Raw genomic sequence first — 17641 nt, 5'->3', positions numbered from 1 at the left:
AGCTGGAGCATGGATTCACTGCGCAGTAACAGCCTAGACACGAGATTTACCGTGTCCGTACAATTTTCAGCTGGGTGCCCTAAATTTGGAACCCGGTATAAAAGGGGCATGTTGCCCTAGCTGCCACACACAAATCCCTAGAGAAGCACGTTTTTTAGAGCTAAAAAGATAAGAAGAACGATTCTCTCCATTTCGGGGGAGAAAGCTGACAACAGAAGGAGATATTCCTCTGCAAATTCGAGCGAACAACTTCTTCTTCTTCGGTTTTCTTCTTTCTCCCTAAGATGGGTTGTCTTCTTATTCTACCCATTTTATTTTCTTCTTTATTTATGAGCTAAACCCCATTTCGAGGGTGATTTCCTTACTGTAACTGCTGTAAACTGAACCTCTAACTACTATATTCGTTTTTAAATGAAGCTGTATTAATTTCTAATATCTTATTGAGCATTGTTGGCCACTTTGTTCTGTTTGCTAGCTTCTATATAGTTGTTGACTTGCTTCATTTGGGATTAGTACTTTTCTATAGTATTCTGTGAATTCTCAAGAATGGGGTCCCCTAATCTTGCCTAGAGCTTGTTTTTACTGCTTGGAAACTTAGCAACGGGAGTTGTGGGTTTTCATGTTCGGGTATCTCGGAAGGGAACCAAGTCGAGCTGGGCATTAACGAATGTTTGTTAGTTAGAGGGTAGGTTGATAGGTTTGTGAATGCATGTGAATCTCCTCCACTTTTCCATATCTGTATTCTCCCTGTTTTCATATTCGGTGCTGGTTCTTCTGCTTGTTATCAGCTTTATGAAGTGTGTCTGCTGTTGTGATTTGTTTACTGCTTGTTTATTTTATGTTTAGTTCAAGTCACGAAACAACATCTATACTTCTTTGTTTTACGCTTTTGGTATCCGTGAATACTGTTTAAATTATCATCCAAAGTTCTTGTGGATTCGACCTCGTTACGTACTGCAATCGACATTTCGTGTATACTTGCACGTGTTGTCAACACGATTGTGTGGACGCAACAAGTTTTAGGGATCGCAAGAACAAAACACTAGCTCTATCTCAAGCAACTTATATCGACAAGATGCTTGTTCGATATTCGATGCAGAATTCCAAAAAGGGTTTATTGCCTTTCAGGCATGAAATTCATCTGTCTAAGAAATAATGTCGTAAGACACCTCAAGAAGTTGAGGATATGAGACGCATACCCTATGTTTCAGCAGTTGGCAGCCTCATGTACGCTATGCTGTGTACTAGGCCTAACATTTGCTATGCAGTGGGGATGGTCAGTAGGTGTCAATCCAACCTAGGATATGATCACTGACTGCTGGTAAGGAAATCCTCAAGTATCTTAGGAGAACGAGAGACTACAAGCTCGTGTATGACTCTAAGGATTTGATCCTTACAGGATACACTGACTTCCAAACATACAAGGATTATAGGAAATCCACGTCGGGGTCAGTATTCACTCTTAATAGAGGAGCAGTAGTTTGGCGAAGCATCAAATAAGGATGCATCGTAGACTCCACCATAGAGGCTGAATACGCTGCAGCTTGTGAAGCAAAAGAAGCGGTTTGGCTTAGGAAGTTCTTAACTGATTTGGAAGTCGTTCCAAATATGAACTTGCCCATCACACTTTATTGTGATAACAGTGGTGCTGTGGCCAGTTCTAAAGAACCTCGAAGCCACAAGAGGGGCAAGCATATCGAAAGGTAGTACCACCTTATACGGGAGATGGTGCAACGAAGAGATGTGATTGTCACAGAGATCGCTTTGGAGCACAACATTGCTAATCCTTTTACGAAGGTGCTCACGACTAAAGTGTGAGGGCCATCCATAAAGTTTAGGTCTACAAGCCTTGTACAATTAGCCTACGGCAAGTGGGAGAAATGTAATGGGTATAGTGTATGCCGTAGTTTATTGTATTTGTCCATTTGCTTTATGATTTTGTACACCTCACTAGAGTTTAGTTCAAGTGGGAGATTATTGGGTGTGTTGCCCTAAACTCGTAGTTTGTAATTATATAAAAGCAGATTTATATTCAATAAAGTTACGTTTTCATATTCAATCAAATTGTTGTTGAATTTATTGTCCGAATCCAATAAACTAAACATCCAAGGTGCTGACTCCGGGACTTGAACAAGGGTCCCCACCCTCTTACTGGCCTGAGAGAGACTTCCAGTTATTGGTCGGACCATAACCGGGTTGTTCATTAGATGAGCAGTGGTAAGGAGCAAGATGTAACTCAGGGGTAAAACAGTAATTTGACCCATCTAGAGTTACGAGCACTCGTGAAGGATTGACTTGTCGTTGATGGTCGTATATCTGTGGACACGAAAATATTCTGCAATGAGAAGAGTGCATTTGCAGGTCTTTAGTGGAGTGACCCACAGTTGATGAATGTTGATTCACTCGGTTAATGAGTTTGACGGATTAATCTCGTATCATTGGAGATCCTGATCTATAGGTCTATTAGGTCCCCTTGTTAGGTCACAACGGGTAAAACGAGGATCAAGTTTCTTGGAAGAATTTGAAATGTTCAAATCGCTCAAGGGATTATATATGTGTATGTTGATACATTAGAATGGGTCCAAATAAAAATTATTTTGGTAATATTATGAGAGAAATTATTAGAATGAGATTCAAATAAAAATCAATATGAATCCTATAGGTTAAAAATAATGTGCATAAGATGTACATTACAACTATAGGTTATACGAGAGAAATGCTTTAGAATATGATTCTATTTCAATAATAAATAATTAAGTGTTAATTATTTATGTAATTAATATATATATATATATTAATAAGATTAATGAATTATATATATGTGAATTATTATTATTAATTATTAATATAATTAATAATATTATTATTATTAAATTAAACACTCCCATGCTGAATTGCAGGGGACTGGAGAGGTTAGAGTGACGTGGGTAACTTCCACGTCACTAATCTATCAAATATGCAGGGAAGGTCCCTGCATATTTTGCTCTACACTTTTTACCAATCTCTCTGTGTGTTCTCTCAATCCCAAGAGCTTTTGTTCCCAGAGGACAGCCGAGAAAATCAAGATAGTCGAGCAGATCTGTGGTGGTGCGAACGGACTCACTGCAAAAAGTTTGAAGAACGTCTTCAAAAGTAAGTAAAACTTCTCTTTTTTTTATTTTACTGATAGGCTCATAACATGTTTGGTAGTTCTTCCGTCCATCCTCATTTTAATTGATGAGACGTTAATCCCACAGCGGAAACGAAGATCGTGTTCTTGGATTTAAGGAGAAAACTGCGATAGGGGAAACCCATTTTCCTTAGCCTTCAGAATTGAAGATGTGATTCCTATAAAAATAGGACTCCCGTTATTGTGAATAGAGAAATACGACCCTGCCACCAATGATGAGCACCTTATGTTTCATCTTGACCTTGTGGAGGAACTACGAGAACTATCCCGACAACGGATTCAAACCCGTCAACAACAAATCTCCCAGCATTACAATCTAAATGTTCGACCAAGAACGTTTGAAGAAAGAGATTGGGTGTTACGACGAGTGACACAAAACACTAAGGAAACCACAGATGGAGTGTAAGGACCCAACTAGGATTATTCGAGTCGCTCGGCCAAGTACTTATTATCTAGCGAACATTGAAGGTAAGCAACTGAAGCATCCATGGAACGTGGAACATCTCAAGAAATATTATCCATAAAAATACATGTTGCTAAAGAAAAGTCCAAGTTATATTGTAAATACAAGCATAAAAGTGCTCAATACATAAAACCATCGAATGTTTAAAATAAAGAAAGCAACCAAAGTTATGATGCTATTGGCCCTAGGACTCTCCCCCAGTTAACAACACATCAAGTCGAGCCACTAAATCACTCAGATGGGCGGCTTCAGAAAGCTATCATCAACAGGTGAAGCTTCGTCACCAGAGAAGCCCGAACTCATCGTGTCGGTAAGAGTAGTTGCTACGCTCCTGCTGCCATTATCTATCCCTATCTCACCAGCGCCTGAGACACGTCTCGTGGCAACCTTGGAGGACTCAGGTGCACGAGGTCCACCCCACTCGGCATGAAGCAAGGTAGAAAGGAATACAAAATCTATGTCGGAGAACCTCTCACTAACCTGGTCTCTAACCCAGTCCATGCTTAACTCCATAATCTCCCGTTCAAGGGCGTCGTGCAGTCCGATCCTCTGCATTGCTTCTTCCAACTTCTTCACATCGCTTAGGACAGCATCAAACCGATAACGTTGAGCCTCCAACTCATCCTTGTGTTCAGCCTCGCGTCGCTCAAGAGTCTCCTTCATTGCGTCCACCTCGATTTCTGCCCGACCCAATCAGAGCGCGCTTGCTCCATAATAGTTTCTAACTCCTCTCTCTGTAGCTCATACGAGCACAAAAGAGCCTGAAACTCTTTGTCAGCATCTAACTTCTGCTTCCAAGCATAGGAGAGCTTGGTCCCCATGCGGTGAGCTACCGAACAAATGTGCATGCCAGCCTAACAAAGAAGAACGAGTAATAATGCATTAGCAGGATCTAAAAGGAAAGACACTTGCAATACAAAAGCAAAACTAACCCTATGCATATTATAAAAGGCCTGACAAAATTCCCGATTAGGGTCCCCGAACCCAAATACTTCAGGCACTGTCATAGTCTGCAACTATAGACACGTCGACCCTCATTGTCGGCAATCACTTGGGGGTGGGGGCTCGATAGAAGCCCGAGAAATTGAAAAATGGAAACAAAGTCTCTGGAAGAGAAGAAAAGCCTCTCCTAGGGGGAGCTCCGACAAGTGGAGACTCGGTCGGTGCAGTAACACCCCCCAATGGGGTAAAAGCAAGTGATGGAGGACCCATTATAGTAGGAGATGGATCTGATGGCCCAGTCGAAGAGGAGACTTCTCTTAAGCAGCGTCATTGGAGAAACTCTAAAGCCACACTTGAAGATCCTCCTTGAATAACTTTTCTCTTCTGTGCGCAAAGACGGTGGAGAGGGTTCATTGCTGCCCGAGTAGTAAGTGGTAGGACGACAGGCGACGAAAGAGTAATAGGTCTCTAGGAATCTGAAAACAAAACAGAGTCGAAGTAAGAACATAAAGATAAGATCCGCAAAGGGCAACATAACCAAAGGCGAAGTTTCCTTACCAAATAGAAGTCCTCAGGTGTTGTGGTATCACTGTCTGAATCGCCAATAGATGTTGCGTTGATCCAATCGTCATCCAGTTCATGCGAAGTAGAGATTAATCGAGACAAGCCATGTTGGCTTTTTAGCTCTTAATCTTGGTTAATTAATAATTAATTAAATTAATTAATATTTTGATGATGACAAACACACTTAGCATTAATTGTTTTTGGTGTGTAAGAATTATTGTTATAAAGCATAAATTTGTTATGAGGTTTAATAATATTATATGATTTACTGATAATACATATTTTGTTTATTGATAATTTTAGTGTTTTAAAGTGTCCATAACGTAGAACTCGATACGACGATTCCAACTAATTTTGAATTACTCAAATCGGAGCTCAAACGAAGAAATTATGGTTGAAAGAAGTTGGAATGAAAAATACATGAGGGAGATGACTAGGTAGATTAATTATCCATATGGACCAACGAGAAGTTGACACGTGGTAATTCGTGCTAATGAAAAAAAAAGAAAAAAAAGAGAAAAAATTTAAATTAAAGGAAAAGAAAAAGAAAAGGGAAAAAAAAATTATATATATATATAAGTTACCATTGTTAACTTGGAAGGATGAAAAAAAATCATTTAATGCAAAAAAAAAAAAGGAAAATCTTAGTTTTTGAACAAAACGTTTGAGTGATTTATAAATATATATTATTATATTATTATTATTATATTCAATTAAATCTCAACCTTTGAATTTTAATGGTTAAAGATCTAAGGGTCCAAATTCAATTTCAAACTTCTTTCCAATTTTTCGTCCTCTATTTAAACCCCTTCTTCTCTCAATTTTTTTATATATATTCTCTCAACAATTTCCTCCCCAATTTTCTCTTCAATCCCTCAATGTTTTTTCTCTAAAAACATCAATGTTGTTCTAATTTCTTGTGAGATAAATTTTTAATTTGAGAGATCTTGAGCTTGTAATTTTCATTTCTCTAAGCCATTTGTGGGCTTTATTTGTAAGAATTTTTCTTACAAATTTGTGAGGGAAAATTTGTATATCTACTATTTGAGAGAGTTTGTAAGCGGGTGCATTCAATTTTCAATTCTTTGTAAGGGTTGCTCTTGAGCCTGAAAAAAAGTATTTGTAACGGTTTGATCCTGAACCGTGGAAAGGATCGGGTTCGTTCTTGCTCTCGTAAAAAGAACTTTGTACCGGTTGGACTCTAAGCCGTGGAAAGAGTCAAGTTCTTCAATTGAACACCCAAGAGGAGCTTGGGAAGTGGAGTAGGCCGGTGTTGCCGAACCACTATAAATTTACGGTGTCATTTTCTCTAACCCTCTCTTATTTAATTTATGCAATTAATTTTATATTTTTGTTTTGTTGCATGAATTGATTGCTATAATTTGTTCTTCATGTTTATTGTGAATATTGGAACTAATTAGAGTGATTGAAATGTATGTCTAATTTATTGAATAATTTATGATAAAATTATTTGTTCATAAAAAGTTTACATAATTGTTTAAATTGGGCCCACCGTATTAAAAAGTTTATAAAGTTTAATTAAACCCTATTCACCTCCCTCTAGGGTTGTCATACCGACCCAACAAGCCATACTTGCATAGGTTGGATTCGGACAGTAGGTCAACCTCCTTACCCACTAGGAACAATGACTTCTTGAGAAAAAAGGCAACATGATCGGGTGGAGCACGAATAGGAACTAAAAAATCACACAGGTAATCAGAATCGCATCGCTGAAAATGAGTGAAAGTACTAGCTAAACAGAAAAATTCAATAAACGAACCAAAATGTTAGTTAAGTATGTAAAAAGGGAAATATGAACCACTGTCCCAGCATCCCAAACCTGAAAGGAACCATGTAATTGGCCACACTACTCGCGAGCCAATCTCTACTCACCAAAAACCAGGATTCTTTCCAATCTCTATTAGAGCTAGGGTAGGTAACTATTTGCCGAGAAGGGCGAATGGATATTCTCGAAGAGCCTTTCCTCGAGACTTATGCCCTTCCACAATCCTAGAATTAGGCTCAACTTTTCCCTCCTGAGCCCCTTGATCTAGCCTAGGTTCACTCTCTCTCTCATCCAAGTGCCTTTTCTCCTTCTTCTTTGAAAGATACACAAACAGATCTTCCCTAGGTGAGACCACCTTTAAAGTAAATACATGCAAAATATTAGAAATATCAAGTTCTTCCCCTCCCTTAAAATGCCACCAAGAAATGTAACTACCATATAGCATGTTCCAAATATTTGGAGGTAACTATGCTGGGGATACCTGGAGCTCGCACAAGAAATGCTGGATAAATGGGTGAAGAGACAATCACACCCGATTCTCAAACATCTTTGTGTATAGAGTTGTCTCTTCTTTTGGAGAACTTTCATAGAAATTGACGCTATAATACAATATCGAGAGCGATAATAGTCCAAGTCCTCATGTACAACCTGTGATGGGATTCCCGGTGATCCTGGCACCAACTCGTATCTAAATATGGGCACTAAATCTATAACCACATGATCCATCCCTCTATCACTAACTACTGGTTCAAATGTCTCTCATTTCCCTGAAGGCTCAATACCAGGAGTCCTGCTAGTCATCCAATCAAATCATAAATCCAGTTGCTATTAACATCTTCGAAATTTACAGTAGAACATTCAACGGAACCATTCCCCGTCATCAGATCATTTAGAGGTGAAGCAGGAAATGGGAACCTCTCCAGACATGGAGAATCTATTGTTGGCAGACCTAAATCTCGTAATTCATGATACAATAGACTTAACTGTTCATAATCCCCTTCATTACAGTCGTCACTACCTACGCCAAACATGCTGAAAAATAAAATCAAGAGTGCCAGAGTTACCTTGCAAAGTCAAACGCACAGTTTTTTGCCAAAAAAAAACCTTCAACTCTAAGTTGCTCAAGGGAGTTCCTCCACTGTGCTTCACGGGGCACAAAATTTTTTGCTACCAAAAGGAAATGTCACCCGCTTATACACACACTTAAAATGCCCTAAAATAAGGGCACTAGTTTGGCAATCACAGAAATCACCCCAAACCGCCCAAATTCACAACTGAAACAGAAAGGGGATAGTCCCTATGTAGGCACTTCACTCGATTTCACCCAAAGGAAGGGTGGAAATCGTACAGCCATGGAAAGTAAGGATGAATAGGGTGGGTAAAAAGAATATTGAGCAACAACCGAGCTTGAAACAAAAGCAGCCGAAAAAAAGGTAATCAAGCACCATAAAGGAGACCAAAAACAGATGTAGGGGCGGTAACCATATCATGTAACACTATAAATCAAGCTTGGACAACACCCATGAGCAATATAGTGCAAATATGATGGAAACAGAGCAAATATATATATATATAGCATAGGCGGAGTTTTGTGATTTTAGTGCAGATTGAAAAGAATAGAGTAGCAAGAACAACTTACAACATAGCGGTGTAACACGCGGAGCAAAAAAAGAAGAAGAAGAAGAAGAAAGCAGAGAAGGTCAGCGGTAAAGGAAAAAGAAAGAAGGGAGACCAAAATTGATTTTACTCCAATGATTAGAAAACCATAAACCATAGAGTAAGGGGGCTTGTGTTAGGGCCCATTTAAGGAATGCACTGTATTGGACTAAGTTGAATTGTAATGGGCTAAAGAATAAACATAAAATAGTGCATTTCATGTGCCAATAAAAATTGTGCACCATACACTATAACATTACAGCCCATGTGCTAATGAAGGTTGTACACTATTATAGTGTAGCCACACACTAAAATAGTGCAACCAACGCTATAGCACTGCGGTGCTTAAGCGCGGTAGGCGCATAGCACAACCAATCGCAGGCGTGACCTATGTGATAGCGCTACATACTTTTGATGTAGCTCAACAGACGACCCTCCTCTTATAAATCTGGAAGAGGAGCAACCCTTCAAGGTAAGTGAAATCAACAAAAGACATCTCCTTACCTATTTCTATTTGGGGAGGAAAAATCCTATTGGCACGTGGAGGATGGGGATTCGCCACAAAAGGAAGATCCGAAAAGAACAAACTTACAGAGCTTCATCTCAGAATCTTCCGAGGTGGAAGACTCGCCATTTCCTATCAAAGATCAACTTGTCATTTCGGGAAAGTGTCCGAGCTCGATTTGCTGGAGCACGACACATCCAATCTCAAATCCGACCAAGGTAACCGCCTGTTGTCACCCCTGTCGGAACCTAATCCTATAAATAGAGGGGCCTCATTTCACCATCAGGTATTGAATTTCTCCTCGAACTTAATATTGAGTTCGAGCTGCTTACTGACTTGAGCGTCGGAGATTTTACCCTCTTGTGCAGGTTTCCCCTTAGCTTTTCGGGTCGGAGCAATGACCGAATTCGAGCTAGATTGACATTGTGCAAATTCTTGCATAAACAAGGAGCAACCCTTCAAGGTAAGTGAAATCAATCGAAGACATCTCCTTACCTATTTCAGTAAGCTCATCAGTTGACTTAAGCAACGGAGTGTGGCCAGCCAACACCACATGGGTGTTAGCTTTATAATCTCCTTTTTATTATAGGTTTCAAGGAGACTCGATCGAAACCAGACCTTTGTAAACAATTGACGGTCAACCCGTTCGATCCTGTGAGTCATCTTTCGACCCGACCGGGCTCCCAAAAATTTCTTCAACAATACCAATAAAAATAGCAATGATACTAAAAAAACTGACACAAAAATTGGGCATGTCATAGAATTCAAAGGACGAAACACAAGCGAAGTGGAATGGTGAAAACATATATGTTAGTTAGGAAAAAGACGAAGAAAACATTGGAAAGAAGACGAATAAGGATGAAGAAGACAAAAGAAAAAAGAGAGGGAATCAGGCAAATTTCAGGGAAGAAAAATGATAAAACGAAGCCAAGAAGATGAATTGGAGCTATTGAGTTGAGAGCATCCGGTAGAAGAATGTTATTAGCTATGGTTTATCCTACATCCTCTGATTCATTTTCTTCTTTCACTTTCATCACACTCACAAAGCCTTTTCTCTCTCTCCCATTTCGATTTCGTGCTCCTTCAACCCTTTCGGGCTTCCCCATCACATTTAACTCACAAAATCCTCCATCACCTGAAACCCATTACAAATCAGACCCAACTAGACCTCAAAAGCATAAATCACACTGCCCCAATCGACGAGCAGTGGTCTCTTCGTGGAGCTACGACCCTCATCATCGGTGGCACTCATGGAATCAAGTAAAATTTTTGTGTATCTATGAACAAATAGAGGCGATTTTCGTTTTGTTCTTCTGTTGTTTTGTTGAGAATTTTGAACTGGGTTCTTGTTTAGGAGTGCGATTGTGGAGGAATTGATGGATTTTGGGGCGAGAGTTCATACGTGTTCTCAGAATTATTCTAGAGATCAACAACAATGAGTCATTACAATGATTCATTTAGGGGGATAAACCTTGAAGGAAGAAATCAACAGCTTGAGTCTTCTTAAAGGTCGAGCCAAACTATGCAATATTTGTTGGTGGTCTTCCAAAGGACAAGTCGATCTACACTTTCTACATCGGCCAACTTTCTTAAAGGACGAGTTGACCTTCAGAAGCATTCACAAGCGCAAACCTCGAACTTAATCTCATACAACGCAAACGCCACGATTACCTGCACTGTTGGAGAGCGGTTACAACATTGTTGGGGCCTATTGGAAGCTCATCACTATAAATAGAGAACCTTGACTCACCTTTCAGGTATGTGAAATAATTCTCTCTCAAGCAATAGATCGGATAAGTACTGACTTGAACGTTGGAGCTATTTCTCTCGTTTGCAAGTCCCTTCATTTGTCAGTCATACAAGTCCGAGCTTCACGGTCCTTTGGTCATTTTCTTGATCAAACATTTAGTGCTATTTGTGGGAAATTTGACAACTTTTAAAGTCATTTCCCTACACAAGCTATGACTCAAGCATTCTCCAAACAATAACGCACCCCAACTCGTCAGAAAGGGACATACTGAACTTCCCTCGTACTCTCAGGTGGCTGGCACCTCGGTGGCTGGAGGTAAAGGGCTTCCTATTGCTGCAAACGACCACCTCTCTGTTGTTGGTCGAAACGTGGTCAATGGTCATCCTACTGCTCCTGCATGACATGCTGCCAATGGCCACTCAGTCGATGATGGAGTGTAGGTTCACCAAGTGTCCATTATTCGGATAGACCTCTTGTAATTGGGAGATCCACACTACACTTTTGGAAGCCAGGGAGTTTGTTCAGGTTGGATCACTGACCTGTCTGTTGACCGGACATGGTGGCCAACATGATAGCTTTAATAGCTGAAATGAAGGTCCAATGTAAGCAATGGAATGAGAGCATGAGGTGTCTACATCATCAATATTGTGCGACTTGAGGAAGGGTAAGAAACCTATGAACCCTTCCCCTTGATGAGATGAATATGTCTCGCACCGACCAACTGGAGAAAATTGTATCGATACCCCTCCAAGGAATTCACAGCCAAGCATGGAAATCTTTTGGAAGCAGCCTTAGGCCCATCCAACCACTCCAAACCCGCCTTGAGGAGACGTCGATAGTCGCATCAAGTTCATTTCGCCTGCAACCCAAGTGAAGATCACCATTTCAATGGAGATCTTAGTGATGTTCTTAATGATCGAGCTCGTAGCCAATTCACCGCCCCATGTACACGGATGGACCCATGAGCTTGAAGATCTTAGACATAGCCTAAATGATTGGACTGGGGCAAGAAGCCAGAAAGTTAACAATCAACAAAATGCTCTGAGGGCCGATTATGATATCCGATCAGATGTTGATTAGATGAGGGACAGGTTCGAGAATGAGCTAGATGACTTGAAGAAGAAATGTAAAGGGAAGACTATTGCTGGCACCAAGGATGACGAACCAAAAGAGCCACCTTTTGTTCAAGAAATCCTTGACGTTGCGATCCAAACAAGTTCAAAAAGCCGATGATGAAGATGAACGACGACTTGAGGGATCCAGTTGACCATGTCAAAATCTTCGAAGGCCTTGTGGACTTTCAAGCTGCAGATGATGCAATGAAGTGCTGAGCCTTTCAGGTCTCGTTGAGAGGGTCAGCTTGACTGTGGTACAAACAATTGAAGCCGAAATCTATCTCGAGCTATCGACAATTGAGAAAGATGTTCATGACTCAATTATTAGCTCGACATCATTCAAAGTGACAAGCGGCTTATTTGTTCTTCGTCAGTAAGATAAGGAGTCATTGATGGATTACATCAACTGCTGCATTATTTTCTCCAACTAAATTAAAACAACCACTTAAACAAATTTACAAACTATTCATAGAATCATAAATAATACGAAAACTCAAAATTTGAATTGACAAGTTCATTTGATTATAGATATAATTATACAGTATATTAAAATTATAGCAAAAAAATTAGCAAACAAAAATATAGCTCAACTCCAGACTTCATAATTCTATACCTTGAATATAGACTTCAGAATTCCAAGCTAAACAACTTTGTATCACAAATTACATAACTTTAGACTAATTAACTCTCCATATTAACACCCTAGATTAAACATCTCCAAACTCAACACTTCCTAAATGGACGTGTTTTCCCTCTTTTTTAAAAAGTTGAAAGTAAGGAACAAAATGAAACATGACAAAATGTAAAAAGGCTAGAGAGAAAAGAGAAGAATGGTCTGAAGAGAAGCATTCTATATTGGTGAAAACCCTAATCTGAAAAAGGGGAAATGAACAGTGTTTAAAGGACAAGATATCAACAACTTGATTTTCAGAAGGCACGTGCTTAACAATAAGCTGACGATTTAGAATACACACACGAACAAAATGGTGATCTATTTCCTCATGTTTAGTTTGTTGATGCATAACAGGATTCGCAGCCAAGTAAGTAGCACTAATGTTATCACATAAGAGTAGTGGCAGATGACTAAGAAAGAAATCAAGCTCTTTAAGAATAGATACAATCCAAACAATTTCAACAGCTGCATTAGCAAGACCGTAATATTTCAATTCAGTACTAGAACGAGACACTATTTTTTGTTTGGAGGAGGACCACGAGATTAAATTATGATCCAAATATGTACAATAGCCACTTGTACTGTAACGATCATCCACCAACAAGCTCAATCCTCATGCCTTATTTCATCATTTTAATTCTTCTAACTCCAAGTTCCAACAATCCAATTCTACAGCCACTGTGCCTCCTACACCCAACTCTTTTTCCCTCTCCAATCCCACTGCTATACCCGATGACGTATGGTATATAGATTTTGGTGCCACTCACCACATCTCTCATGAAATTAATTCTCTGTCTAATCCCATGCCTTATTATGGGGTGAGCAAGTTACCGTAGGTGATGGTAAGAATATTCCTATTTCTCATATTGGTCATTCACTTTTAAATTCTACTTCTGCCTTTCCTATTTATCTCTCTTCAAGTCTTATATACTTCCCATATTTCTCATAAATTAATTAGCATTTCCAAATTATGTTCTGATAATAAAGCCCCCGTTGAATTTATCCAAATTTTTTTTGTTGTCAAGGATCCCAATTCTCGGACTATTCTTCTACGGGGAATCCTTGATGGTGGACTTTACAAATTTCAACCCAACTCTTCTTCACATACGGTCTCTTCTTCAACTTTGCCACCCATTTCCTCCACCACTACTTCCCTTTGGCATTTTCGTTCAGGACATCAAGCACATACAATCGTTAGATAAGTTTTGTCCTCATGTAACATTAATTCCTCTAAAATCAATGAGTCTAGCGTTTCTACTTCTTGTCAAAAAGCAAAGAGCTATAGGCTCATTTTCTCTTTAAGCAATACAAAAACTACAACACTTTTTGAACTTGTTCATTCTGATCTTTGGGGTCCTTCCCCGGTTAATGCTATCAATGGTGCTCGTTATTTTATTTTGTTTATTGATGATTTTACTCGATAAAGAAACATTATATATTGGTGAAAAACGTTAATCTAGAAAAGGGGAAATCAACAGTATTTAAAGAAATACAGATTAATTACAAAATTTCGTGGTTTAACAGTAAACGCTACAAAATAGTATTTAAAGCAGCACCAAGAAAGAAACAGAAAATAGAAGAAAAGTGATAAAAGGAAGAAGAATAGAAGATGCAGTGGAGAGTTGAATCGCATACCAAAACCTGCGACCTATTGAGTTGAGAGCATCCGGTAGAAGAATGTTGTTAGCGCTGGTTTCTCCTACATCCTTTGATTCATTTTCTTCTTTCACTTTCATCACACCCACAAACCCTCCTCTCTCTCCCATTTCCATTTCCTGCTCCTTCAACCCTTTCGGGCTTCCCCCATCATATTCAACTCGAAAAATCCTCCATCGCCTGAAACCCATTACAAATCAAACCCAACCAGACCTTAAAAGCATGAATGGCACCACCCCAATCGATGATCGGTGGTCTCTTCGTGGAGCTACGGCCCTCGTCACCGGCGGCACTCGCGGAATCGGGTAAGATTTTTCTATCTATGAACAAATAGAGGCGATTTCCGTTTTGTTCCTCTGATGTTTGTTGAGAATTTGGAATTGGATTCTTGTTTAGGCGTGCGATTGTGGAGGAATTGGTGGGTTTTGGGGCAAGAGTTCATACGTGTTCTCGGAATTTGAGTGAGTTGCAACAATGTTTGAGGGATTGGAAGAATTTGGAGTTTGGAGTTTCTGGGTCGGTCTGCGATGTGTCGGTTCGAGCTCAGAGAGAGGAGCTAATGGAAACAGTGGCTGCCAATTTTGATGGGAAGCTCAACATTCTTGTAAGGTGCACCATTTCTTATGCTTTGCTCTGCTTTAGAATAAGTTGCAGATTACTTTGTTGGGTTGTTTTCCTTCCAATCTCATCTCTTATAATTATAAAACTATTGGAAGTAACCTTCTAGCTGGAACTATCATTAGATGTATGATCAAAATAATATTTCTGCGCTTGGAATGGTCGGATAATTGTCCTTTTAAGAAGGGGGGATACCAATGTTTTTTCCTTTTTTTTTTTTTCTGAAGAGGCATGCCAAAGCGTCGAGGTAGTATGAGGCGTAAAGACTTGAACTCGTGGTGCATTATTCTCATAGAAGTGTAAGCTAAAGAAAGTGTAAGACTTGAAGTCAAAGATTTGAGTCCTGCCTTGAGGCGAGTTTAAGGTGTAAGCTTCAAAAGCCTCTTAAAGTATTAGATGAGACAATAAAGAGGCGAGGAAGGCGGTTTCGTTCAGTAGAATGTAGATCATTTAGCTAAAAGATCTGTAGTTTGCTGTTGCTTGAATAAGAAAAATGGAGTGGTTACATAATCAAAACTTCAGACAGCGAGCTCCGAGAAGAGGGAATAACTAGATTCTAAATATCCTCAAAACTTTTCTGTCCTTCAACGATTCTTCAATGAAATCCTTTGGTGAATCTTCTATTTATAAATTGTTTGCCTACTGAAATTGAATTCTTGGGGATTTGCTGCTTTTTGGCATATGGGAGTTATACTTCCCTTTCCTAATATGAATTTTATGAAGGTCAGATTGATTTTACTTCTCCATTTTTAGTTTTTCTAAGAACTCATCTTTCAGTATTTTATACGCAAATCTAAATTTTAGAGTTAAAAAGCACATCGATTTTCATCATTCTGTGTTTGGTTTGGAAAATATATTTTTTAAAGAGTTAGGTTTCAGCCTTGTTCGTCCATAGATGGCTGTGTGCTGGTGGGGGAGTTGCTCACTTTTTCACCCTTTTGTGATAAGGGGCATTTTCTTTGCCTTGCCAGGGTTTGTGCTATCTTATGGGTTTGTTGATGGAGAGAAACAATAGAACTTTTAGAGGATTCGAGAGACCTCTGGAGGAAGTTTAGTCTCTCGTTAGATTTCATGTTTCTCTTTGGGCCTTGGTGGATAATTACAATTATCCTTTAGGTCTTATTTTGTTAGATCAAAGCCCCTTTTTGGCTTAGCTTGGCTCCTCCCACTGTCTTTCTGCATGCCTCTTTTGTATTCTTTCATTTTTATTTCAAGTTCGGTACCTTTAAAAAAAATCATTATGAGAATCCTTATTGGCTCCGAGCACCATTTTACTATCATGTAGGTAAATAATGTTGGTAGAAATATACGAAAGCCAACTGCAGAATTCACGGAGGAAGAATTTTCGTTTCTCATGAAAACCAATGTCGAATCGGTATTCCATTTATCTCAACTGGCTTATCCTCTTCTAAAAGCATCGGGCCGGGGAAGCATCGTGTTCATGTCCTCAGTGTCTAGTTTCGTGTCTCTGAAGTCCATGTCTGTTCAAGGAGCAACCAAAGGTGTGATTGATTTAACCATTATCTTTGGATGCAAACATTATTCTCCTTAGTCTAATATTTCCCAGCAATTCGGGCAGGAGCTATCAATCAACTCACAAAATACTTAGCTTGTGAATGGGCCAAGGACAACATTAGGAGCAATGCGGTCGCCCCGTGGTACATCAAAACGTCAATGGTGGAGCAAGTAATTCTCGCTGTTTTAACCGGTGAAGATTGATTTGTTCATAATGTTTGTCTTGCTGATCTTGTGCTGTATCTTTTCCTTCTAGGTACTGAGTAACAAAGTGTACGTCGAAGAGGTATATTCTCGAACCCCACTTCGACGACTGGGAGAACCGAGTGAGGTATCATCTCTGGTTGCATTCCTTTGCCTACCTGCTTCATCTTATATTACTGGCCAAATCATTGGTGTTGATGGAGGGATGTCTATTAATGGCTTTGACCCAAGATAACATAAGAAGGAATAACTTTCTTTTATCGGCTCGGCTCGCTAATCAGCTTAGAGGGTCGATTTTCTTGCGCTCCAAGGGATGCAGACCTTTTCGAATCTTATCAATGGAAACTACACATGTTCCCTCTCTTCTCTACCTTTTTATGTTTTCTTTGTATATGGTTCTCAGGACATTTAAAAGGATCTCTGTTGCAGAGTTTATTTGTTCATCTTATAAACGATCATTGCAGATGAGATTCATTTCTTCTTCTTTCAAATTTTTTAAAAAATAACACATATGAGTAAGGAGTAGAATCATTTGAATGTAGTGCAATCAAACAAATTTACTACTAAAAGTAGTTTTAAAAAATTACATAATTAAAAGCAGTTTTATTCAAAGTGTTTCAGTGTCTTAAGCTTTTAAGTGAAAGATTTTCCAAGCAATCAATTTTAGGGGGAAAAAAAAAGAGTTGAGTACTTTCAAAAGTGCTTTAAAGTAACTGTAACTTGTGTTTTGGTATGTAACTAAATGTTGTGATTTTTTTTTAGAAAAATGTTTACAACTAGTTAAAAGCACAATTAAGATATTGAATTTTTTTTCTTAAATAATATTGTAGTGATGGTCATTTGTTTAAGGATGATATAATTTTTTTTTTCAATTGACCTAAAAATTTGGACCAAATGAAATCTTACATGTTTTTTCAAAATAAGTTTTTGTAACCTTCTGCCAGTGAACATGAGAAATTACGTTCATGACCAGATTGAAAATGATCGACAAATAGTCAAAAGATTTTATTTCTGGTTTGATTAGG

The 17641-nt window shown here is 39.0% G+C and overlaps 1 protein-coding gene across 2 annotated transcripts; it reads left to right on the top strand.

Annotated features, from left to right (window-relative positions):
- The first annotated feature begins 14193 nt into the window (after positions 1 to 14193).
- On the top strand, positions 14194 to 17084 carry LOC111012129 (tropinone reductase homolog At5g06060). 2 transcript variants are annotated; one of them, XM_088121938.1, is made up of 5 exons: positions 14194 to 14584; positions 14676 to 14883; positions 16183 to 16399; positions 16465 to 16583; positions 16669 to 17084. In XM_088121938.1, exons 1-5 carry the CDS (start codon positions 14301 to 14303, stop codon positions 16849 to 16851), a joined length of 1011 nt encoding a protein of 336 aa, XP_087978064.1. In that variant the 5' UTR covers positions 14194 to 14300; the 3' UTR covers positions 16852 to 17084. The 2 variants fall into 2 exon arrangements, with proteins under 2 accessions (XP_087978064.1, XP_022141872.1); XM_022286180.2 differs by having other exon boundaries at positions 14195 to 14584; positions 16477 to 16583.
- The last annotated feature ends 557 nt before the right edge of the window (positions 17085 to 17641 follow it).

The sequence above is a fragment of the Momordica charantia genome, assembly GCF_013281855.1.
Source record: "Momordica charantia cultivar OHB3-1 chromosome 3 unlocalized genomic scaffold, Mcharantia_2.0 BLBB01000003.1, whole genome shotgun sequence".
Classification (NCBI taxonomy): Eukaryota; Viridiplantae; Streptophyta; class Magnoliopsida; order Cucurbitales; family Cucurbitaceae; genus Momordica; species Momordica charantia.
This window is presented reverse-complemented; position numbering and strand designations above follow the sequence as displayed.